The sequence below is a fragment of the Pogonomyrmex barbatus genome, unplaced genomic scaffold, assembly GCF_055798465.1.
Source record: "Pogonomyrmex barbatus isolate J1 unplaced genomic scaffold, ASM5579846v1 scaffold7, whole genome shotgun sequence".
Lineage (NCBI taxonomy): Eukaryota > Metazoa > Arthropoda > Insecta > Hymenoptera > Formicidae > Pogonomyrmex > Pogonomyrmex barbatus.
In genome coordinates this window covers 8,096,894-8,121,842 of record NW_028297171.1, presented here as the reverse complement: position 1 = coordinate 8,121,842, position 24,949 = coordinate 8,096,894, and the positions used below count along the sequence as shown (strand labels likewise).

The 24,949-nt window shown below is 34.5% G+C and overlaps 4 protein-coding genes across 5 annotated transcripts; 3 read left to right on the top strand and 1 right to left on the bottom strand.

Moving 5' to 3' along the window:
* Positions 1-204: 204 nt before the first annotated feature.
* On the bottom strand, positions 205-7,929 carry LOC105433406 (uncharacterized). 2 transcript variants are annotated; one of them, XM_025219884.2, is made up of 3 exons: positions 7,395-7,929; positions 2,723-6,018; positions 205-583 (listed from the first exon to the last, which is right to left on the bottom strand). In XM_025219884.2, exons 1-2 carry the CDS (start codon positions 7,545-7,547, stop codon positions 2,728-2,730), a joined length of 3,444 nt encoding a protein of 1,147 aa, XP_025075669.2. In that variant the 5' UTR covers positions 7,548-7,929; the 3' UTR covers positions 205-583; positions 2,723-2,727. The 2 variants fall into 2 exon arrangements, with proteins under 2 accessions (XP_025075669.2, XP_011647018.2); XM_011648716.2 differs by having other exon boundaries at positions 205-6,018; positions 7,395-7,928.
* LOC105433424 (sodium/potassium-transporting ATPase subunit alpha) lies at positions 7,901-15,913 on the top strand. Its single transcript, XM_025219885.2, has 11 exons — positions 7,901-8,042; positions 8,720-8,964; positions 9,414-9,726; positions 10,181-10,309; positions 10,550-10,956; positions 11,339-11,608; positions 11,968-12,282; positions 12,626-13,049; positions 13,245-13,533; positions 13,795-14,365; positions 15,779-15,913. Exons 1-10 carry the CDS (start codon positions 8,009-8,011, stop codon positions 14,363-14,365), a joined length of 2,997 nt encoding a protein of 998 aa, XP_025075670.2. The 5' UTR covers positions 7,901-8,008; the 3' UTR covers positions 15,779-15,913.
* Cpap3-b (cuticular protein analogous to peritrophins 3-B) lies at positions 15,834-19,006 on the top strand. Its single transcript, XM_089083428.1, has 4 exons — positions 15,834-16,012; positions 17,263-17,580; positions 17,974-18,370; positions 18,800-19,006. Exons 1-4 carry the CDS (start codon positions 15,976-15,978, stop codon positions 18,918-18,920), a joined length of 873 nt encoding a protein of 290 aa, XP_088939554.1. The 5' UTR covers positions 15,834-15,975; the 3' UTR covers positions 18,921-19,006.
* A 2,220-nt stretch (positions 19,007-21,226) lies between these two features.
* Positions 21,227-24,695, top strand: LOC105433404 (protein obstructor-E). Its single transcript, XM_011648713.2, has 5 exons — positions 21,227-21,460; positions 22,560-22,754; positions 23,106-23,290; positions 23,967-24,199; positions 24,516-24,695. Exons 1-5 carry the CDS (start codon positions 21,415-21,417, stop codon positions 24,550-24,552), a joined length of 696 nt encoding a protein of 231 aa, XP_011647015.1. The 5' UTR covers positions 21,227-21,414; the 3' UTR covers positions 24,553-24,695.
* The last annotated feature ends 254 nt before the right edge of the window (positions 24,696-24,949 follow it).

The following is a 24,949-nucleotide window of genomic DNA, read 5'->3' as shown; positions in this document are numbered from 1 at the left end:
TATCTTCTCGCCAATAATAAAATACTATAATAATTATACTTATTACATATATAATTATATGTTATAAATAGTAAAAGTAGTAGTAATAATAAAATTATATGTCAAGTAGCTCTTACCTTTTTTTCCCTTCAAATTTTCTATTTGGATTTTAATCATTTGGAAAAGGATGAAATAGAGAAAGGTATAATAAATATCACGGTAAGCTTTTACACTTACACACTTTTGTATTTCATATATAGTTCCAAGTTTTTTGCAGAATATCAGATAACCTATATGTTATCGTTTCAACTATTTCAACGAAATAATTCTGAATATGATTATAAACATATACCTATAGTCATTACCTTTTATGTTCCCGACATTATAAATGTGTTGAATTGCAGAATCAGAGTCCGTTGCATCAACAAGATAATAAAAAAAAAAAGACAGAAGGAAGATATATTGCAATTGGAATATCTACAGTCATTCTAAGAATGCGAGCAAGAAGGATTGACTTAATTATACATTGGACCAATCGCTATCTCGAGCGATTTACATTAATTTCAATCGTCGCTAAAGTTGTTAGGTAAATCTTTCGCCAAATCTGTTCAAAAGAAAAAAAAAAAAAGCAAAATCATAATTTAGAAAATTCAAATTATTTTAATGTTTCCGAATAGTAAGATTAACGTTATAGATCTTTTATTTATATTGCTTTAATCATATATGGATATTTTGATATACAGGAAAAGTAACTTATGGAAAGAAATTTCTGATGACTGGTGCAAATGATTGGAGCAATTGGCCCTAATTGAATATTAATCTTTAACACTTTAAAGAAGACGAATTCAATATGTTTTTTGTTTTGTCAATAAAAGCAAATGTGTGCACAGATTAAGAAATCGTCAAAAGACACAATATTTACATATTTCTCACAGCTTTAATACAAATTCGCAAATTAGGGCCAATAAAAATCACTCGGAGACAACCGATATACATTTACAGTTTTTGAATATATCAAACATATTCGAAAGAAAGTCGAACAAATAGGATTAAGATTCTTTTCAGTTCAGAAAGTTATAGTTAAATAAGTCTATTACTTCAAGAACAAATAAAATTTTGGTAATCACGGTAAATATATAAAACAAAATAAAGTAAGATCATAATAATAATATAACACATTAAGATGTGTCATATATATTATTAAGAATCTTACAACTTTCTAAGTTACTTCCTAAAAAAGATAATAAAAATAATGTACATATTGCAAAAGATATAAAGTAAAATGAATATCTTAAAATGTACATAATAAGTATCCCAATGCATTAAATAGTTAAAATAATAAATATTTGTTATATATTCGCGCGATAAACGATTCGTTCGAATCGTTTTTATCTTTGTTAGATATATTGTTTTTAACAGGAAGAGAAATGAAAAACGCGCGAAAGAAATTTTTATGCGATCGAAATGCGATCATATAAGTTCCGAAATAATCAAGAACTAATTAATAAAAAAAAAAAAAATTAAATGCATATATTTGAATGAAAGAAATGCGACGAAGTTTTGTTGTAAAAGTATCTTTACACGATCGATATCTTTAATATATGTATACATTATCAGGATGTATAAATTTCTCTCTTTTTTTTCTATAATTTACCTCGCCGAGATTCTCATCGAGATTCTTGCGCGATCAGAAATTAATGTTATTATTCTAAATATCGGTAGTATTGTCGAAGCTAAATTACATTAGAACAAGAGAGACATTAGGATCTCATCTGCTTATTTAAAAAGATAAATACATTTCAATTAATAAATATCAATCAATAAATATTTTCATAAACATGTAAAGATGAAAACTCAACTCTAAAGAAATTGGAATCAATTATAAAGATGAAAATCATAGAAAAAAGATCAATTACATAAGAATAACATTTTTAGGATCGATTGTCGTAAAGTTATATCGATACATATCGTTAGTCTAACATATTGCAAAGTATATTTTTATAATATATAGGATATTATATATTATAATTGTTTTTTATAAAATTAAAATTATAATCGTAACATATGATTCCAATATATATATATATGTGTATATATATATATATATATATATATATATATATACATATATACTTCCAAAAATTTAATACTTCGATTTTTACGTAATAATAATAATAATAATAATATATATGACTTTAAGCAATTAGAGCTCGAATATTAAACTCGACCTTTTTAATTCTTTAACTGTAGCGCGTTTCAATTTAATTAATCATCACTATATGCGAAATGTCGAACAGTGTAGAAAACAATTAAGATTCTAATGCCCATTCAACAGAAATAAAAGATGTCCACCTTTTCCTCTCGGAGCAGCTTGAAAAACTCGATGTTGGGTGTGTGTGTGTGTGTGTGTGTGTGTGTGTGTGTGTGTGTGTACACGCCTTCTACAGCTAAACATTTAAAATGATCTCGAGCTTTTTCAGTATTAAATAAATCAAATTTATTTTATATATAAAATTAATTGTGATGTAATTTTATACTACTCTTATTCTTATAGTTATGTATTCTTTTTTATATATCTATTATGCAAACGATCCTGATGGTATGGACATGCTGTCGCTACTACCGAGTAAGTCAAAATTAATTGCCAATCGTGCGAGAAACCGTGGGAACCTTACAGCGAATTCGAGAGCATGATTTTTATTTGGTGCAGCACACCTCGATCGGACAAAAAGACAAGTCAAACCTCTTTCAACCCTCCATCTGCGAGAGCTTGTCCTCCAAACTGTCCTGACTGTCATTAGTGTCGTTCAGATTGATGGTATCATTGGCCTGCGACAATTCTATGACAGAGTCACCGAGACCGCTCGTAGATTTCCGCTCCTCCAACACATCGTCAGATGCCTCGAAGATCGAAGCGGAAAGATCCTGATTGTCCAATGTTATGGTACCGGACTCAGATTGACTCTCTTCCTGTACAGAGATCTCTTGCGAAGACTCCTCTGCCTTGGGTTCCAATTTAATTTCCGCCTCTTGTTCGATTTTAACCTTGATGTTCTGCTCGTTCTGTACTACACCATCCTGCTCCATCTGCTCGTTGACCACGACCATTACTTCGGGCTTTCGTTTCACAGATGCGTTCGCGTCTGACGTCGAAGATGCCGCGATACCGGAAATTTGAGTGAGGTTACTCAGCACAGTTTCCTGCATCTTTACCACATTATCGGTAGTCTCGAAAATACTGCATAACTCGCGACTCATCTCCTCCACTTCTGACGCTTCGCCAGGCTTCACAATCATAAAACGTTTATTCGAATACACCTTGTTGCTGGAAATCGTCGGGCCCTTTTTCAAGGGTGTGTTATTTGATATAGTATTATTACTATCATTCGTCGCCGTTTTCATCGTGCTCTGAACTTCTTTCTGAACATTCTCCAATGTTTCCTCTACGGCAGTATTCTCCTTTTCCTTTGTCGCAACCTGTTCCGTCTCGTTCTTTTCTTCTTCAGCTGGATTGCTCTTCGTCAGCGTCGTTTCCGTATCGTCATTGTATTCCCGCTCCTCGTCATATATACTCTGTTTTCGTTTCACAAAAACTCTCTTGAGCGGCAACTGTTGTTCATCCTCGGACTCGTCGTGTCTTTCTGGCAACATTTCATCAATTGCTTCGTAGTCTTGCTGCGCCTTTCTTGCTTGTAGCTCTTCGATTTTCAGCCTCTGCTGTTCCACTCGTTTCTCTAATTGCTCTAGTTTCTCCTTGGTTTCTTGATCTTGACCTTGAGTAATCGGTTGTGTTTTTTGCGAATTCTTCGTCGTGCCGCCACTGGAAGATGCCGAGGTCTTCAGCTCAAATTTCTCGTTCGAATTGCCATCTCCTGCTTTCTGACGTTGTTCAGCAGATTGCAGTACCGCCTGTACCAAGTTTTGCGATTTGTCGAGTGATCGTTTTACCACTACTCGCTTCACCACATTGCCAGTTGGTAGTTTTGCTAATTCTGCAGGATCTATTGTAGTGCCATCCGGATTCATAATAATCTCGCGAGTAGTGTCACCTTGTCGGATAATTCTACGGACGATTACTCGTTTGACCTTGTGTGAACCTGGAGTACCGATCAAAGTAGTATCCCCATCCTTGATATTAGGTGTATTGACTGATGTTCCTTCGTTACTGCTTCCTGCTGGTTTCCTTAACACAATTCGTTTGATCACTTTGACAGTATTGACAGGCTTCGGAGTCGATGTCACTATCTCCATTTTGTCGTTGTCTTTGCGACTTTCTTGGGATGTATTTTGAGATCTTGTCACAGGCGTTGGCGTTTCCTTTGACTGATCTTGACTAGCGCTCGGTTGATGTTTCAACGGAATCTTATGTTCCTTGAATACCGAGGCGACGATTTTCTGCACTTGCGCTTCGGTATCATCCACGCGGCCGCTCTTAGGGCTATCTTCTTTAATTTGTGTAGAGTTTTTCAAACTGCTTTGAGAAGAACTGGTGGGAGTGCTTTGTTTCGTAACTTTTTGCTCTTGAACATCGCGACGCTGGATAGGCATTAGTGTCTTAATGGTCTTCTTCACCATGTTGCCATCTTTGCCGCGCAGATACACCACCTTACGTTCATCCTTTTCTTGTCTCTCGGCTTTCTCTTCTTTATCTTCCCTCTCCTCTTCTTCCTCCTCCTCTTCACTCTCTGAAGGTTTCGGTGGTTTCGGCAATTTCTTCACGATATACGCCGGCGGTTCGTAATCATCATCCCCGTCAGAATATTGATCTTCTTCTTCTTCTTCCTCAGAGTCTATATCAAGATTCTTCTTATTGTCGGGTTGTAAACCGTCTGGGCCCATTTTCTCACCCGCCTCAATGTGCTGTTTGATATGAGTAACATAATCGGCGCGATTGCGACAAGATTCTTGACAAACGTCGCAAGTGAGACCCATACCTGTACGTTTTGTATGTGTCAATTGATGCACTTCCAAACTTTCTTTACGTTTGAAGGCCTTACCACAATCCTCACACACATGACGCTTTTCCACCGAATGGGTACGCATATGTCTAGTCAAATGATGCGACAGCAAAAAAGTGCGGGGACACAGTTTACACAAGTACGGACGATGACCAGCGTGGGTGGACAAGTGTCGGGCTAGCTTTGTGCTGGTATGGAAGGCTTCCTTACAGTAGTCGCACACGAACGTCTTGTCCTCGCTATGTAACATCTCGTGCCGTTCCAAGCCTTGCTTATATTGGAAGCGCTTATTACAGATATTGCATTGGAACGGCTTCTCCTTCTTGTGTACCGCATCCTCGTGTTTCTCGAGTTCCTCCGTGGTAAAGAACTCGCGGTCGCAATGTTGACACGCGTAGCGCGTCTCATCTCGATGCACCTTTTCATGACGCTGCAACAGATTCAAACGAGAGAACTGCTTCTGGCAGATCGAGCACGAATACGGTTTCTCTTCCGAATGCGTGCTCATATGCTTACCGAGGTCATACTTGGTGAAAAAGTGTCTGTCGCATTCGGTGCACTTGTAATTGCGATCGCGATGTGCACGCTGGATATGAAGGGCTAAAGCTTGACGCAAGGGGAACGTACGCTCACACTGATCACATGCGTGCACTCTGATCTCTCCCGGCTCCAGTTTTCTCTCCTCTTTTACATTAGTCACTTCCTGATCACCCTCACTACCTCCGTCCTGCTCTTCGTAAAGATGTTCGTTATCCTTCTCTCTCTTCTCGTTCTGTCTTTCTCTTTCTCTCTCCCTTTCTCTGGTCTCACGTCTATCTCTAGTATCTCTGTCACTATCAGAGGTACGTTGCTTTTTAGTGATCTCGTTCTGTGATCTAGAATCGGCGGATCTCTTGTTACTAACTTCCGTAGGTGGATCAGTCGGGATAGGCGGAAAAGGTCTAGGTAATACTCCAGACATGGGATAATCCCTTAATGCCTCATCAGCCTTTTTGCATTGCATTTTGAATTTGTACGAGCGATCCAGATTCCAGCGGCACATGTTGCAGATCATCTGCGGCATCCCATCCGCTGCGTACACCTATCGAGAACAAGATCGACGAAACGTTAGCAGCGTGTTCACCTGTTGGAGTTCCGGAAAGGAGTATCCTCGGTGTCCAAGAATTGAAGGAGAGGAATTTTGTTAAACGATATCCAACTTCATAAATTTTATTAAAATTCAATAAAAATTAGTATATAAATAACACAAAATTTTTTGACACGTGCAAACCAATTGCAATGGGGATTCCAGAATAGAAGTCTAATAGAAATATAATTAAAAAAATAATAATAAAAATTTTATCTTTTTTTATATAAATACTTTAAATATTCAAGATAATTTATGTGAAATTTCATTGCGATGCAGAGATAAAATTGAGATTATTATCATTATTTTTTAGTCACATTTCTATTAAAGCATATTTCTATTTTATATTCAAATAATTTTTAATTAAAGTTCTTAACTGCCACAAAATTTAAGATATAATACATCCTTAAAATTGATTAAGATACTTTGTGTGTGTGAAAATCACAAGAAATTAAGAAACATATGTTATACTTACGTAACATTAAATAAATAAAATTAAAATAATAAAAAAAATAGAAATATTTTCTTATTTAATCAAAAAATAAAAAATTAATTTCTTTTCCTTTTATTTGCGTAAATATACATAATGTATATCTTTATAAAACTTTTATTTATACAGCATTTGACATTTAATATATTTTGTAATAAAAATATGAATACAAATAAAATTATTTAATACAATAAGAAAATATACATAGCAATAAAAACAGCAATAGAAATGCAAAAGAGCTTTGATAGGCGCATGTTAGGCATACAATGTTAGACGTCAATAAATAAACATTTAACAAAAAGAAATGTTTTATATACGAACAAAAATAAAAATACTTTATCGACAAATAATTAAAGTCGACAGTTTTACTTCACAGGACAGAATAAAATTTTTTATATTCCAACCGCTTGTCCATTGAAATAATCGATTGTCACAATCGAAAAGCCAGTTTCGCGCGTGAGAAAAAATTCAGAGAAATCAGGCGGGAAACTCGGGAATTGTCAAGCACGTGTCCTCTCCACGCGAACGCAGGAACCACAACGTGGTGGAACAGCCGGCAACATCAACACTCATCCTACCGACGTCGCCGCGCGATCGTATCAACTCCTCGTATCGCGACACAACAAAAACCCCCCTCATCAACTCAACCCCCTACCCCTTCGCGGTACACGCTAATGAATCAAATTCCAAGGCGATAACAATGAAACCCCGGGGGGGGGGAGGGTGGCGGGAGGATTCCGCGCGGATGTTACCCACGAAGGGCACTCGGCGGTACCACCTCCGGCGGTCGATGCCGCGAGCAGCCCGTCGCGGGTACATCGTTAGCGGCGGGTCCACTCACCTCGATGGCGACGCAGGACATGATCTGCAACGCGAGCGGCACCTGGAACGGCTTGTTGTGCTCGCGCTCATAGATGAAGCTCAGCGGTTCCGAGTCCGACAAGCAGAATCGGCAGACCCGCCGCGAGCGCAGCGGTGCCGGCCTGTTCTCCATGTCCGTCGGCGTCTCTCTTTTTTCGCCTTCTTCACCAGCACCACCTCCTCCTCCTCTTCCTCTTCCTACTCCTCGCGCGTTGCCTCCGCTCGCGCGTCCCACGACGTTCGTCACCCTCGCTCGGACCCCGCTCGGCAATCGCGCGCGATTAACCACTCGTCGCGACGACCCTACCGCCCGAACTCTCCGAGAACCCCGATATGAAATTCGCGGACAACTCGCGGCTGCTATTTCGACTCACTCGTTAGTTGCTCGCTCGCCCGCTCGCTCGCTCGCTTGGCTCGCTCGCTCACTCGCTCGACGACGCCGAGCGTCGGTAAGCGTCGTGTACTTCGCCACTCTCACCGGGGAATAGCGGGTACGCCGTCGACGGCGCTTTATAATGGCGGACAAACGCGGAACAGGCTGGCCAGACGCGCGTCGCCTCCGCTGCGTAGAGAAGACGCCGTCGTCTTTGCACAATGGCGCCGGACGAACATCGGACACGTGGCGTGGGTGAGCGGCACGATCGATAAAGCAGGAAACTCATTTGTCGTTGATTAATACGTCGCGAGCGATTTTGTACGATTCCTCGCAAAGAGATGGCGCGTCTATTCTATCTGAAGGCTTTGTGAGAAAGAATTCTCTTACGTATTCTCTCTTTTCGCATTATTTAAATTATTTCAACATTCTTTCAGTATATTTCTTTCATATAAATAAAATAACACTGACATGTTCGCACTAATTCGTATTAAGACTTTAGAGAAAATAATTAAATAATAAGTTTAACCATTTTCGAATTAATAAATGCAAACTAGAATTAATAGAATTATTAATAATTAATTATTGTTAGAATTATTAATTAATTATTATTACGATATTAGTATTGTATTAATAATCCTCGATATACAAAAATTAACAAAATATTTCACAAATATTTCAAGATTTCTACGATGACAGCTGTTCATGAAGTAAGCGCAGCGAGAGAAGTATTAGTATTGCAAAAAAGGAGTTTTAACAGGGTTTTAACATTTCGATATATATTCGAGATTCTGATAATGTCTTTTTAAAGGAAAAAATACACATTTTTATTTTGACGATATTTATCTTTTATATATTTAAATTTTGAAAACACCACTTTTTTGAAATAATCCTACTCATATATTAAGAAATGTGGCGATTTTTGCATACAGCACAGCAACAACGTAATCGTGATCTGGATGCTCTTCGTCGGGATATCGACACGGATGTGCACATTAAATCGGCAGGGGATCTATTGCAAAGCCTACAAGTGGATCCTGAACTGGGTTTATCTACAGTTATTGCAAAGAATCGCCTACGAGATCAAGGACTGAATGCACTAACTCCGCCGAAAAAAACCTTGGAGATTTTTAAAATTTTGCATCGATGTTGCGGAAGATTTTCCTTGCTAATATGGGTAGCAATTTGCGAAGGATTTAATTTTTCTTTTACAAACATATATAAAATTTAAATATTAATTTAAAAGAAGAAAAGAGGAAAAGAGAAAAAAAGAGAGTATAGATAAGAGGGAAAGAAGAAAGATATATCGCAAACAATTCTTCCTTTACGAATTTAGAATACGCGAGAATACGTTATTTAACTTTGAGAATTATTTATCCTTTTTCATCCTTTTTGTAATTTTAAACATATAACAATATAATATAGAAATTAGTATATTATCAATTTCAAAATTTAAAACCTTTTATCAGTTATCTCTTCCATCATTATTTTCAAGACTATGTTAATTTTAAACTAAAATTTTTTCATATATATGTTAGGAAAAATAAAATTCTTTCATGAAAAGAAGTTCTCTTTGTGAGAAGTCTATTAAAATATCAAGTCTATCGAAATATATTCAATTTTTAGGTGGGCGCCATTTTGTGCTTCGGCAATTACTTCTTGGAGTTAGAGACCTACGGTGAGGCTTCCGAGGATCATCTCTGGCTTGGTTTAGTTCTGATCGTGTTGATCGCAGTCACCAGCGTGTTCAGTTACTATCAAGACTCCAAAAGTTCACGCATCATGGAATCATTCCAGCAGATGGTGCCGCAACGGGCCAAGGTTCTACGGGATGGCGAGAGAAAGGAGCTGCTGGCGACCGAGCTGGTGGTCGGGGACATCGTCCTACTGGAGACCGGCGACCGGGTGCCTGCTGACATTAGGATCCTGGAATGTCAAGGTGAAGTGTGTCCTGGCCACTGCAGTGGACTTTTTTGTTTTACTTAAACAGAAAAAAATGAGCCTTTCTCTTCGCATGAGCTTGCATGCGCTTAGGATTGAAGACCCGCGACCATTTCTCGTTTTATTCATTCTTTTATCAGAAGAAAGTAGAAAAAAAATATTTGGGGAAAACCATAAACATAAGATTATGTTACAAAAAATATATATATGAATTATTTGATTCTTATTTCTGCAGTTAATTTTTCTTTATCTTTTAGATAATCAAATTAAAATTTTATTAGAAATTAATCAAGTTGAACTGATATTACTTTTCTTATTGTACTTCTAACTTATATTGTAGCGAAAGCATAATAAAATTTGAGTTACATTTAATAAAATTTTATAAAAAGTATAGTGGAAATTCTAGATTCTGCAGTTTATAAGAATTTCTTTTTTTTCATTTTAACAAACAGGTTTAAAGGTTGATAATGCGTCAATTACGGGCGAATCGATACCATTGATACGAACAGCTAATATTCCGCAAACCGGAAGTGTCATTCAAGCGAAGAACATGGTATTTTATTCTACAAATATTGTCGAAGGTATATTGATTTAAAAAAATAAAAATTATTTGTTATAATAAAATATGATCTTCAAACAAGTAAAGTACAATTACAATACATAATATTAGAATTAATAAATCTTATTTTCTAATAAATATTCTATTATTTTTATTTCTTTACTTTAGTAAATAAAATATTAAATCCAAATTATTAAATTCAAGTTTGATAAGCTTTATTGTTAAAAATTTCTGTCGAAGCTAACTTATTTAATATTAACAGGTAGTGGAAAAGGCGTCGTTGTAACTTGTGGCGATCATACAGTGATGGGCAAAGTGGCTAAGTTAACTTCAAAACTATCAACCCGACCTACACCTCTCTCCTGGGAGATACATCGCTTCATGAAACTGGTCTCGTATTGGGCCATCTTCCTGGGTGTTTCGTTCTTCGCCATGTCTGTAGCGATAGGCTACGACTGGATCGACTCGGTGGTATTTCTGATCGGAATTATCGTGGCGAACGTGCCGGAGGGCATTATCGCCACGATGACGGTCAGCTTGACCTTGACCGCCAAGAGGATGGCCAACAAGAATTGTCTGGTGAAGAATCTCGAGGCTATTGAAACTCTAGGGTGTACCGCCGTTATCTGCAGCGACAAAACCGGCACCCTCACACAAAATAAAATGACTGTACGATCCGTTCCCTATCTTACGAGTAATATCGATATACACATAATTCTTACGCTTTATATATATTTTATATAATTGCGATTTTATTTCGTAATACTTATTATAAATAATTATTATTTTATTATTATATTATTAAACTTATAATTAAGAGAAAAAGAGAGAGAGAGAGAGAGAGAGAGAGAGAGAGAGAGACAGGGGGAATACATGTTTTTATTAGTCTTGAATATGTGCTTTACATATAATATTATCTATCATTGATATTTTACAACATGAAAATTGCATGACTCTATTCTTTATGTAATCGGCGTTTCGTTCGAACCTTTAACATTTCTCATTTCGAATGTACAACCGAGTTTCTGTCATCGCGATTGCGTGACTTCAGGTGCGACACGTGTGGTACGACGGTCTATTATGCGAGGTGATGGCGTCAGATACGTGGCGGAAATATACTAACAACCCAGGCTTTGAGAATCTGGCCAGGGTGGCGAGTCTCTGTAATCGCGCTAACTGGGCACCAATGTCCGAAGATAAGCCTGTGCCGCCATTAAATAAAAGAAAAATTTTAGGAGATGCCTCGGACGCAGCTCTATTGAGATGCGTGGAAGTTCTCGTAAAGGGAGGAGCTGATTTCTTCAGAAAAGACTACATCAAGGTAAACGAATCAGACTGAAATCTTTGATTGAAGAATTGAAGAAAATTTAATCTAATCTAAATTTAAAGCAAGCCAGTGGAAAATTTAATATACCGAAAGTATAAGAATTAGCTTTAAATTTCTTATCTTTTATTTAATATACTAATAATAAGCCTAATTTTTAATCTCATTTAACGGATTCTATTTAATTACGTGTTTAAACTTATTTTAATATAAACTTAATTCAAATTTAATTTAAATTTTAAAAATGAAATGAAATGAAATGAAAATTTTAAAAATAATGAATCCAACATGCATAATTAAAATAAAAATAAAGATATTGTTATTAATATCTCAAATAAATTTAATTTTATCTTTAGATATTGGAGATCCCTTTTAATTCAACGGACAAGTTCCAAGCAAATGTATATCTATTTCGCGGCAAGTATTTCATATGCTTCAAGGGTGCTCCTGAACGTGTCCTCGAACGTTGTTCAACAATAGCATTCGGTAACGAGACCAAAGCTTTGGATGAAGAGACGAGGAGAGCATACATGGAATCCTGTTATATTCTGGCAAATAATGGAGAACGCGTTCTTGGCTTTGCCGATCTTGAACTCTCAACCAAAACTTTCCCTATGGGTTATCATTTCGAAGCTGATCCTCCAAATTTCCCTCTTGAAAATTTGAGATTGGTATATCTTAGTTTGATTTTTTTCTTTGTAAAGCTATTCTTTAAATTTTTATTATTCATGAATTTTAAGTTTAATTTTTAAACTTTAATTCAACTAGTTTAACTACATACATTTTTATTGTTTTTGACTAATTTAATTAATACATTTTTAATTACTCTTTATTTTGAACTACAATTTATTAATTATAGTTGTATTATTATAAATATTTTTTTTATAAACTTTATGTAATTTTCTAAATTGTGAATCTAATAACGCAACATTTATATATGTATAATGTTAACGATGGCTTTCTAATAAATCTAAACTGTAAATCAAATGTTGTACTTTGATTTTCCATTAACAGGTCGGCCTAATCACCATGATGGATCCACCGCGACCAACTGTTCCCGACGCCGTATATAAATGTCGTTGTGCCGGCATTAAAGTCATCATGGTGACCGGGGATCATCCTGACACTGCCAAGGCTATTGCCAAATACGTCGGAATCATCACCGATCACAATGGTTATGATAGTTCCAACAATAATGCCACGGAACATCACATCGTAGTGACGGGTGCACAGCTGCGAGACCTGTTACCGGAGCAACTGGATCAGTTAATCAAGCAGTATCAGGAGATCGTGTTTGCCAGGACGTCGCCGGTCCAAAAGCTGCAGATAGTCGAGAGTTGTCAAAGATTGCATCTGATCACCGCGGTTACCGGCGACGGTGTCAACGATTCTCCAGCTTTGAAGAAAGCCGATATTGGCATCGCTATGGGCATCACAGGTGGTGATGCTTCTCTAAAATATTTTTATAGAGAAAAGTTCTCTAAAGAGATAAACCCAAATATCTCTAGTGTTTCTAATTGTAAAATAGAAATATTGTAAAGAAAAAAGTTGACATTTTCATGTGTGCTTAAAGTTTTTAATTCAAATAAATGGTCACTGTTACTATGATCTAGCCTCTAATTGTGATTGCCAGGATCTGATGTGAGCAAGCAAGTGGCGGATTTAATATTGTTGGACGACAACTTCGCGTCAATAGTGACGGGCATTGAGGAGGGTCGACGGATTTTTGACAATCTCAAATCCAGCATCGCGTATATCATGGCGAGCAATATACCGGAAATAACGCCCTTCCTAGCATTCATTGTTTTAGGGATTCCTTTGCCACTTGGTATAATTTGCATCTTATGCATCGATCTGGGAACGGATATGTGGCCGGCAGTCTCTTTAGCTTATGAAAAGTCCGAATCCGATATTATGCTGAGGTATTAAAAATATACAGAACATTCCTCTCATATCAAATCATAAAAATCATATTATAAAAAACAATTTGTTCCGTAAAAAATTAGTGATTTTAAATTATAAAGATTTAAAAATTTTTAAATTTTGTGTGAGAGGATGAATATTTCAAGTGACCAACAAAATTCACTTTATTCCCTTCGAATTAAATTTTAATTAGTTGAAATTTAAAAAGCTATGAAAATATTTAAATGTTTCATTTTCTTCCATTGTCTTTAATATCTTAGGAAGCCCAGAATACCCCAGAGTGATCATTTGGTCAGCCGACGATTGATTTTCATGGCTTATGGTCAGATTGGCATAATTGAGGCATGTGCGGGTTTCTTTGCGTATTTCATAGTGATGGCAGAGCATGGTTTTCTGCCTAAGCGATTACTGGGTTTAAGACCGCAGTGGGATAGCCCAGCAATAAACGATTTAGAAGACAGTTTCGGACAGGAATGGACTTATGAACAGCGCAAGATTCTCGAGTACACTTGTCACACTGCTTTCTTCGTCAGTATCGTAATTGTACAATTGGTGGATGCAATGGTCTGTAAAACCCGTCGCAACTCGCTATTGCATCAGGGTATGGGCAACTGGATCTTGAATTTGGGTCTACTTCTTGAGATCGCCCTGGCTTGTGTAATTTGCTATGCGCCCTATATGGACCGCATTTTGAAGACATATCCTTTGAAACTGGAATGGTGGTTACTCGGGATGCCATACGCCATTATGATATTAATTTACGAGGAATTAAGGAAATGGTGGATTAGAAGAAATCCAGACGGTTGGTGGGATAGAGAAACTTCATTTTAGGTGAGATCAATAACAAATAGTTTTAAAGAAAGAAATTAGAAAATGCACAATTAATTTAATTTTTTTACATGGAAAACTTGAAATATTAGAGATTAGACATAATTAATTAAATAAGGATGGATAAAATTATTTTTAAGTTTCAGTTCATAAAAATTTTCATCATATATCTAAATTTAATAATTTAACAATTATTAAGAAAGAAACATGTTCAGAAACATATTCATACAATATTCATACAATAAAACGTATTAAAATGCAAAGAAAAAAATACTTTCGTAAATAACGACCTTTTACGACTTACAATCCAATCGTGACTTCTTGAAATCACGCTGCGAACAACTCACCTTTCAAAATAAATTACTTCAAATAAACAATACAATTGACTAGATGTATTATTAAATTAATTTAAATAAATGTCAAAAATATTTAAATATTTTTGCATCATTTAGAAGTAATTACAGAATTAATTTTTTAACTATTTCTAAATATTTCAAAAAATATTTGAATATTTTTTTATGTTTAGTATTTAAATTGATTTAATATGTGTTTTTATAATATTATTTTATAAATTCTTATTAATATTAATACTTAAATTATCAAATAAACTGAACAAAAGCGTGAATTGATGAACTTGATACATATTGATTTTACTTGATTATTTAAAATTATATTTTAAAAAGATATAAGGAAATTATTTCTTCTTCTTAGATAAAATTTAATATCAAACAGTTATTAAGGCTGCTATTATTATTAATAAAAAAATATTATTATTTGCTCTAAAATTCTTATGTAGAAGATAACGATATTTAAAGATAAAAACTGGAAACATTAAGGGAAGGAACTGGAATTTCACGTTGTTTTTTTGGTGTGTGAAAGACTTTAATATGCTAAAAATATCTTACAAATAAATAAAGTTATCAGAAAATCCTGATTTTCACAAAACTGTGCATGCACTTTTGATGCATTCTCGATTTATCCTTTTTCCTACTTTAAAATTTACTTTAATTTCAAACTTTGTCATAATTTAATTTAGATTTAATGTAATTTTAAATAAAATTTTTAATATGCACAAAAAATTTTATATAAAACATACAAACAATTATAAGAATATTATTATACACAAATAATGACAGAATATTTTATTTTAATTATTCAAGTAATAAATGTATTCTTATGAATTAATACATCAAAATCAGTAAATGTATATATGTTAATAATATTATTTATATATTATGTCAATTAAAAGTCTTCTTTTCTGATAATTTTAACATAAATAGTATATGTAATACCAATGTATGCAATTTGGTATACAATTTATTTAAAATTGATGCGTCAGAAACTTATCGTAGTAATGCATGTCTCTGTACATACCTTATGTGAACAAGTAGAAGATTGTCGGTTTTCCCCCCATAGATTTTGTATGATCATCAAGTGTTGTAACTTCGGATGAAGTGGGGGCCGCATATAAGACCCCGACGTTCGAAGGGGCCCAGTAGTCTCTAGTCATCAATACTACTCAATACTACTGTGTTACCACGACCGGATCAACATACGTAGTGACGTCACTCTTCTTCTTCCTTTTTTCATCGGCGCCAACCTTCATCGTCAGAATGAAGACGAAGGCCCTTGTTTTTTTAATTTGCCTCGGTGAGTTTTTATCACGATTACGAATTAAGACAAAATTGGATAATTCTAATATAAGATCTAAAACTGCAATTTCCAATAACTCTTTGGAAACTTTTTCTTTAAATAATAACATATAAATATTATGAAAGAATTGGTATAGGTTTATAATATACCGTTTCATCTTTTCTTAATTGTCAATTTTAATTGGCTAAAGAATTTGCTGTAATGAAAAAAAATAGAAATTTTTGTAATGTTTGCCATATGTGAGATGTAAATGTTGATAAAACTTTATCATGTTCATATGTTTATAAGTTTACTTATGTTAATGATAAATTTCAAGATAAGATAAGTAAAATAACTCAAAAAATATAATTAATTTTAAATTTACTTAAAAAATATATTATTATGAGATAAAAAGATATTTATGTTCTATGTTATATTTACATTTTTATTTTATTCTTCATTTTTTATTTCTTATTATTTATAATAAATAGGTCCAAGCTATAATAAAAATTGATATATGTAAAACTTAAAATTTTTTTAATCAAATATAAAAAGACAATAATTGGGAGAATAAGTTTTCTTATGAGTCAATATGACTGTCTAAGAGCGTCTCTCTCTTTCTCTCTCTCTCTCTCTGTGTCATCTGGTTAAACTATTTAAATCAGAGTCAAAGTCTACTAGTACGCTCGAAAGTTACCAGGCCGAGTCGATTAAACGACATTTAAGTTCTGAACGACCGACCAACCGAGTATACGTATGGGCGCCCGACCACTTTCTCGCTTTCTTCGCTTGCGTTCGCGAGGTCGACCGGCATTTCTTCAGGGACGCAGACGACGTACCGCCTTGAAAACATGTCGAGGGACCAGTTGACCCTCTACCTTAACATGCTTACTCTTATCTTCCGTCATTTTCTTTCTTTTGCTTTTTGTTTTCTGCTTTGCTGAATAACTCATGCAAAACAATTCAGACAGATTCGAAAGTTTTGATGCATAAAAAGACACATAAAGAGATGTTTTAAATATGAAATAGAAATTATATGCAATTCTTTAATGATAGTTGATAATTTTCTTCCCTAAAAATTGTTTAGTTAAATTAAAAACAAATATAAAATGGAGTATTTCTTATTCATATTCTATTAATAGAATAACATCAAGAAATTACTTGATTAAAGAATTTAGTTATAATTCTATTTGTTTTTATTATAAAAATTTGTCATTTGTTATATATCATATTATATTTCATGTAACATAAAATTTTGTCTGTCATAGGATCTGTCACTGCTCTGACAAGGAAGCAAGAGGCCGCCGAGCAGAGTCGCCGAAGAGCGGCTTTGGCAACAACATCGAAAAAACAGGAGCCAACTGCAAACGAAGAGTATGAAGATGATGACGAATTTCAGGATCAATGTCCAGAGCCCAATGGATATTTTCCGGATGCGGAACAATGCGATAAATATTACGACTGTCGAGATGGCAAGATAACGGAAAAATTGTGTCCGGACGGTCTCGTTTTCAATGATTTCAGTCCACAGCACGAGAAGTGCGATTTACCATTCGGCATCGATTGCACAAAAAGACCCAAATTACGTAAGCAATCTATTCTATTATTAACATGTTGTTCAATTTTTCCACGATTCACGAAACAAAATCAATTAAATGCAAGAGAGATGCACGAGAATATTATTTCAAAAATTTTAATATTATGTGTGCGTTGTTTTGATAATACACAGTATTCTCAACAATTTATTTTTTTTTTAATGTTACATTTATGGTTATTGTTTTTAATTTGATAAAGTAAACAATCGCACACAAGCTTCAGCATTTAGCTTTTATGCTCCTGACTTTTCACTTTGAATTATTTTATTTAATAATTTGTTTCTGTCATAATAAAATTTTTTATGCAAAAATAATGCAACTTTTAATTAATTTCATATATATAATATTTGCTGCTTTATTATTATATATTAATTTCTTTCGCAGAAAAGCCGCAACCATCGCCACACTGTCCGCGCATGCACGGCTACTTTGCCCACGAGGATCCCAGGAACTGCAATACTTTTTATTACTGCGTGGAGGGCAAGTATAACATGATCACCTGCCCGGATGGTTTGGTCTTCTCCGAAAAGACCGGCATCTGCAACTGGCCAGACGAGGCACAGAAGAAGGGTTGCGGTTCCCGCGAACTCTTCAATTTCACGTGCCCGAAGGTCGATGAATCAGTGGCCGCGACACATCCACGTTATCCTGATACCGAGGATTGTCAGTATTTTTACGTGTGCGTCAATGGTGAGGTACCAAGGCGAAGTGGATGCAAACTCGGCCAAGCGTTTGACGAACGCTCGGGAAAGTGCGACTGGGCCAGAAAAATACCCGAATGGTACGAATTATACAATAAGATTTAATTTTTCTATAAGAAAACATCGATAATGTTTAAGCTAAAAATGAAAAATTAGTCGAAATTATGTAAACAACTATCACTACTCAATATGATAAAAAATATTTCTTTCTTTTTTGTTTTATAAAAATAATAGATTTTTGTTCACAAATTATTTTTTATAATAACAAGCTTATAAAGTTTACATAAATAACTCAAATATATAGATTTAAATAACGTTTCAATGAAAAAGTAAATTAAATCAAAGTAAAAAGAAAGAAAGTACATCAGCATGTCATTTTTTAAGTTTTACATTCCTTAAATCCAAGAATTAAAGGAACTCAATCTACAGATCCTTTATGAAGTTTTATGTAGTCCTCGTTTCATTTATCATTTCACATATGATTAAAATAAATAATAATTTAATTACAGCAAAGATTGGTACAAGGATCAGCTGACCGACGAAGAATTGGACGCATTGGAGAATCCACCGCCTAAGCCCAAGCCCACCGGTGGACCAAGCAGAAGAAAAGGCAGCAGATCAACAATATAGAATAAACGCTTTAGATTAAGTGTATAGGTTTCTAAGCTTCTTTATTTTTTTAAACTTTATGTATAATAAACTTATATTTACTACAATCACACCTTTTGAAATATATTCCATTCGAAACCTTATTTTTGAAATAATTTGTTATCTAGAAGAAAAATCACAATCTTAGCTTTAATTACAATTTAGAAGAAATAAGCTGCGAAGAAAATTATTCAAAGTCTTCACTCGTTAAAATTCTGACGACAAAGTATTTTTACATCTTCATTTATTCGTTGCTATTTAATTTATTTTTATATTGTTGTATCATATTGTTTTATTGCTACTTAATTATTATATTTTTATGTCGCGATATCTACTTTTATGTTTTTGTCTTTTTAATTTGGCAAATATAATTCTATTTTCGTTTTTCGGAAACTGTTATCATACGTTCCTCATATATAATAAATTCGAATCGCATCTTAAATTTGCGTGAGCAATGAAAATATGTTATCGATCGGCATTTTTCACATTTCATGCATGGGAAACATTTCTGAAACCGAGCTCTAGCATAATGCTTTCGTAAGCATAAAGATCGTGAAATGAAGATTATTTTACGTAAATCAAACAAGAGTGAATATTGTTAGATATTCAACATCGATGTTGAAATGCTATATCGTTAATTAGCGATTCAGACAAGCAATAGATAGAATTAACATATCAGTACTTAATTATTAGCATTAATAAATCAAAATTTATCTTTTATTAACAAATGATAGATTAAGATAAAATTGATCTGCGCGTGGACCTTAAGATCAATAAACTACGTATCGAATTGTCAATTTTCACTTTCCCGTGGAAAAAAAAGCCTCGGAAGACATTGTCGAAACAAGAGTGAGAGCGAAACGACAGTATCGTCGTGCATGACGAAAAAAACTTGTAATTGACTCAACAACATTGTAGCTGCAATGAAATATCGCGTGACTGTGGTTACGTTACATCTAAAGATCATTAATCCTTATCTAAATAATTAAAATAAACATATGTAATATTTCTAATTAGTATGATCGATATCAACTTGATAAGAAACTTACGTTTCTTTTAGAACATTACATTTTTTTTTAACATTACAATAGTTTTAATTTTATTATTTATTATATGATTTAATGCTAATAAGGAAAAGTTGATGCTAATTAGAAGATTATAAACAAGTGAACAAGCAATTAATTTAATCCATATGTTTTTTAATGTCTTAGTATATCTCATAATACTTTTTTACTTTTACTTTTTATTTTTATATAAAATATTTAATAAAATATATAGGAAAACAGTCGCACATATAAATACACACATCTAAGATTTGTTTCTTTATTTTTTAAAAATAATAAAATTTAAAGTTTGATATATTTTAGTTAATAATTAATGATATAAAAATTTATATTTCAAATTTGTTATTTAATATTTTAATATTATATTAAAGAATTCTTCATCAACGAATATTATAACGGATACTATAACGGAGTAACATTGTCGCAGAAATCGAATTTTTCAGAACAATTGAAGCGAAAACGAAGGTGAATGTTAAACGACAGTTCAGAGAAGAAAGCTCAACAAAAAGCTACCATTTCCTGACAGCCAGCGATGCGTAATTTACTATCCTTCATTTCAATCATTTAGAAATGTAGACAAACGAAACATTATGCTTTCTTAAATTTGCTTTGAAAATATTCAGTTTCTTCATCTTATTCGATTTTTCTAAACGTTGCTCAACTTTCGAATAATAAAAAAAATAATTAAAAAGTTGCAGAACTTATTTTTTCCCTTATATGCTTATTACGTCAAATACATATCTATTGAATATAATCTATTTTTTTTATTTTATATCCTCCTTCTCCTAATTATATAATTTAGAAATTTATTTCCTGCGTACTTCTATTTACACAAGATGTATTTTTCATCAAAATATAATAAATTTTATCTACTGCCTCTGTTTTTGACTTAATAAGTTTCGTTTTTCTTATGAATAAAAAAATTAATTAGATCGTCTCAGATGAGCAAATTACTGGCGTAATGAAAATATCGGCGAAATTGTCGGGCATTTGCCCGTCATCATCGGCGCGTTGCAATTTGCATTTTTCTCAGCAAAGAAAAACGCGACGAAGGACGTCGAAGTGAGAGCGCTGAGAGGAGGATAAAAGTCATCTCTCTTTCTCCCTCTGTCTTTTTCTCTTTTTCTAACTTGTCTCCTCGATCTTCATTCTCAACGAGTGTTCCATCGATGAAAAGTAACGGCGAAAGTGGGATCTACGTGCGGCAATAGTGGGGATTCATGGGGTATACCCAGCTGGCAAGTAGCCGAAGAGCTGCAGTTTCGCGAGGGCGACCTCGGGCCATTCCAAAGAGGGACGAAAAATTAAATAGCCCAATTTAGCCCGTTTGCCCGTTTCAGTGAACCTAAGTGCAATCTAGGATCATCGCGCGACGATCCGGCAAGAAAGCGAGTCGAAAGCGAGCCGAAAGAATGTTCACGTTCGGGATCCTGCTACTAGGCGCAATCGCGCTGACACGTGAGTATTGATCGTATGATTATCGAAGAGAAATGATCGCGAATAAAAAGAGACATCTTAAAGTATTACAAAAAGATTAAAAATTGCTCTTTTGTAACATATAAGAATTAATTACTGCTATTCTAATTTAATGGTTAAATATATGCATCGGTATCATTGTAAATTATCACTAAGACCTTGTTCATCAATTTATGAAAATTTGAGTGTAATTAAAAAGAGAATTGATAAAAGCATAAGAATTGGTGAAAACATCAAATAGATTTTATTAATAATTGTATAAAAGAGAATATTGAGTATTCTTTATTTTATCTTTGCATGTGCACATTTTTTACATTAATTTTACTAATTTTTATGATAAAAAAGAAATAAAAATATTTTATACTAAAATACATAAACCTTCTGTATCGCTAATGAAATTAATAACAACCAAAAATTTAAATGTTTTTTAATACGATAAAAATATTTAATGTTACATTAACAAAAGTGTAATGTATATATAAATATATTATAAATTCTATAATTTTTGTATATTTTTATAAAGAAGACTTTCTTATTTTTATATTAACTTATTTTCTTATTTTCATAATTTATCCGCATGTTAAATGTTTTATTAAATTATTCGACCTTAAAGAATGTTAATAAATTATTTATCATGGCTATCAATAAAATTATGAGAGTAATTACTCGCTACTAATATCTGTCCTGTATATTTTTATCAAAGGAAATTAATAAATTAATATTAGTAAATATAATATTAGTAAATTATTCATTGGCCGACAGAATTGCAACAAAGATAAAAGAGAAAAGTGCGAAAGAGAGTAGCTCTCGAGCCTGATGGAAATGACCGTTAGAATTAACGCGGAGACAGTGCGAGAGCGAACTTTCTAAAGCGTAAATGTCAGTTTTCTCGTTCGGCGAGTTGCATAAGCGCGAGTCGAGCGAGGCCAAGACGAAATTACGTAACGAACAACGAAATAATGCCGATCCGAGAATTCGACGGCAGGGTTCGTCGGACGGGTTCGATCCTACCGGAAACGTCGGATCGATTTCCGCCGTTGCGGTAAGACCGCGGTAGTATTATCGTCGGCAACGATTACAGACGCCGCGTTCAATTGCCCGAACAAGGACGGCCAATACGAGGACAGCAAGCAATGCGACAAGTATTACGAATGCATCGACGGCGTGGCGGCGGAGAAGCTGTGCCCGGATGGTCTCGTGTTCGATCCCTTGAATCGCAAGGTCAACAAGTGCGACCACGTCTTCAACGTCGACTGCGGCGACCGTCTCGAATTACGTAAGAGAACAGAACCGCAACGACATTTCGCGGAGAGACGTTCTGAAAAATAAATCTATCCATCTCGCTGACACCAAGTAGAATTTCAATTAGTTTCTTCTTACATAATACGTAATAAAATATGATATTTCCGTTGATGATTATTATTAATTGAATTTTACTTTAGCTTGAACACTTGAAAATTATATAAAGAGTAATATCTGCTCATTTTCATCTATGCATTTGAGAAACCATATTTCATAAATTTTATGCACCTTCAATTTAGATATAATATTCTTCCATATTAAAATACCAATTATCATATTAATTAACTGTACGATTGATTGATCGATTAATTGTTCTCATTAACAGAACCCCCGCAGCCAACGAAGAAATGTCCGCGAAGAAATGGTTTCTTCGCGCATCCCGACCCGACAGTGTGTAACGTTTTCTATAACTGCATCGATGGAGAGGCAATCGAGATCACGTGCACCACCGGGTTGCACTTTGACGAATACAGCGGAACTTGCGTGTGGCCGGATAGTGCAGGTCGCGAGGTGAGAAAGCCTAAGAAAGAATTGTGAAACAATTCTTCACCTCGCCCACCGATTACGACACGCGCAAAAATTAATCGACCTTAAAAAAAAACTTTAAAATTGATACGTAACGCGTGTCGTATTCCGTGTGTAATTTCAGGGTTGCCTCGACGAAGGTTTAGAGGCATCCGTTTCGGAATTGTAACAAAAGCTGTAACTGAACTTCCCCGAAGTTAAATCTTTAATTGAGAGAAAGTACGTCGCGCTTCTAACATACCCCGCGTATACTTTCTCTTAATTACAATTACAGATTTTCATACAGGTATTCGCCTCTGAGATATTTCTTTGCGATTAACGGAAATTTAACAGTGTAATTCTGACGTTAACATTTGAACTCGGGAATATCTAAGAAACAGCATTGGGGAGATAATGAAACCTCTAATTATTTTCCTCGTTGATAAAACTTTGATGCCACACTTAATTAAATAAAATTCCTGAGATCACATCAAATAATACTGGAGATTAAAATTTAAGTTAGAAATTAAAATGTAAAATTTGTAAAAAAAATGGAAAAAGAAGCGATTTCGAATTTGCCTTAAATATTAAACCTACAAGAAATCGCTAAATCGAGTTAAGAAGAAGTTGTTGCTTCCTGTTGCAACAACATGTTAATGCAAAAATATGCTTTGTAATGCAGGGCTGTGGAGTCATGGGCAAGAAGCTGAAGGATGGCTTTGAGTGTCCAACTGAAAGCCAAGTCGACAGCAGGGGCATGCTAATTGACCATCCCAAATTCGCGCACCCTGAAGACTGCCAGAAATTCTATGTGTGCCTGAATGGTGTGACGCCACGCGAGCAAGGTTGCAGCGATGGCACCGTTTACAACGAGGAACAGCAAAGGTGTGATGCACCCGAGAACGTCCCCGGATGGTACGAGCTATTCCCTGTTTATCATATCATTATCTCGTTTCTATGCAATATGGTTGCATTTCTGTATTAACGTAACAATTTTACAATTAATACAAAAAAGAATTTTCATTCACGCGATATGAATGCATTTCTTTAAATATCTTCAATTTTTTAAGATTTAATTTCGCTGTGTAGATGACGAAATTATTTAAATTATTATTATTATACCGTAATTTATGAACTCTCTTATATCCTAAGTTAATTAAGTTATCCTGCTACTATTATCTTATATTTAAAAAATAAAAGAGGAATTTAATAATTGTCGTTTACCTTGCAGCGAGGACTGGTACAAGGACGACGTCAAGAAGCCGTAAGGAAGTCGTCTACACTCATCTGTCCCGCATCGGGACGCCGCACGTTCACTTTTAATCACGTGTCACCCCCTTCGCCCAGCGTGTAACTTCATGTGTGTGTTTAGCCATTTGAATGTCTTGGAATACATTTTATTTTTACTTTATTAGCCTTCCACTCAATTGAAACCCGATTTCCTTTCTCCAGTTTCTCAGTGATTAAAACGAAATACGCGACGGATTAGAATTGAGATATATAACGTTTTCCCGGGAGATCAATTTTTTTGTTGTTTAACTACAGTATAATTACATATATAATAAAAAATTATGAATTTAATTTAATTTATATAATTACCACCCAGAAACTCGTAATGAACACCATAATTCGTAAATTATGAACATCGATATCTTCTTACAGAAA

Excerpts from the sequence above, each read along its gene's own strand:
- LOC105433406 (XM_025219884.2), bottom strand. The coding sequence starts at position 7,547 with ATGGAGAACAGGCCGGCACCGCTGCGCTCGCGGCGGGTCTGCCGATTC. Across the intron at positions 6,019-7,394 it reads TGTCCTGCGTCGCCATCGAG|GTGTACGCAGCGGATGGGAT; the intron begins GTGAGTGGACCC and ends TGTTCTCGATAG.
- LOC105433424 (XM_025219885.2), top strand. The coding sequence starts at position 8,009 with ATGGCGCCGGACGAACATCGGACACGTGGCGTGG. Across the intron at positions 8,043-8,719 it reads ACATCGGACACGTGGCGTGG|CACAGCAACAACGTAATCGT; the intron begins GTGAGCGGCACG and ends TTTTGCATACAG. Across the intron at positions 8,965-9,413 it reads GATTTTCCTTGCTAATATGG|GTGGGCGCCATTTTGTGCTT; the intron begins GTAGCAATTTGC and ends TTCAATTTTTAG.
- Cpap3-b (XM_089083428.1), top strand. The coding sequence starts at position 15,976 with ATGAAGACGAAGGCCCTTGTTTTTTTAATTTGCCTCG. Across the intron at positions 16,013-17,262 it reads TGTTTTTTTAATTTGCCTCG|GATCTGTCACTGCTCTGACA; the intron begins GTGAGTTTTTAT and ends TGTCTGTCATAG. Across the intron at positions 18,371-18,799 it reads GCCAGAAAAATACCCGAATG|CAAAGATTGGTACAAGGATC; the intron begins GTACGAATTATA and ends ATTTAATTACAG.
- LOC105433404 (XM_011648713.2), top strand. The coding sequence starts at position 21,415 with ATGTTCACGTTCGGGATCCTGCTACTAGGCGCAATCGCGCTGACAC. Across the intron at positions 23,291-23,966 it reads CGGATAGTGCAGGTCGCGAG|GGCTGTGGAGTCATGGGCAA; the intron begins GTGAGAAAGCCT and ends TTTGTAATGCAG. Across the intron at positions 24,200-24,515 it reads CCCGAGAACGTCCCCGGATG|CGAGGACTGGTACAAGGACG; the intron begins GTACGAGCTATT and ends TTTACCTTGCAG.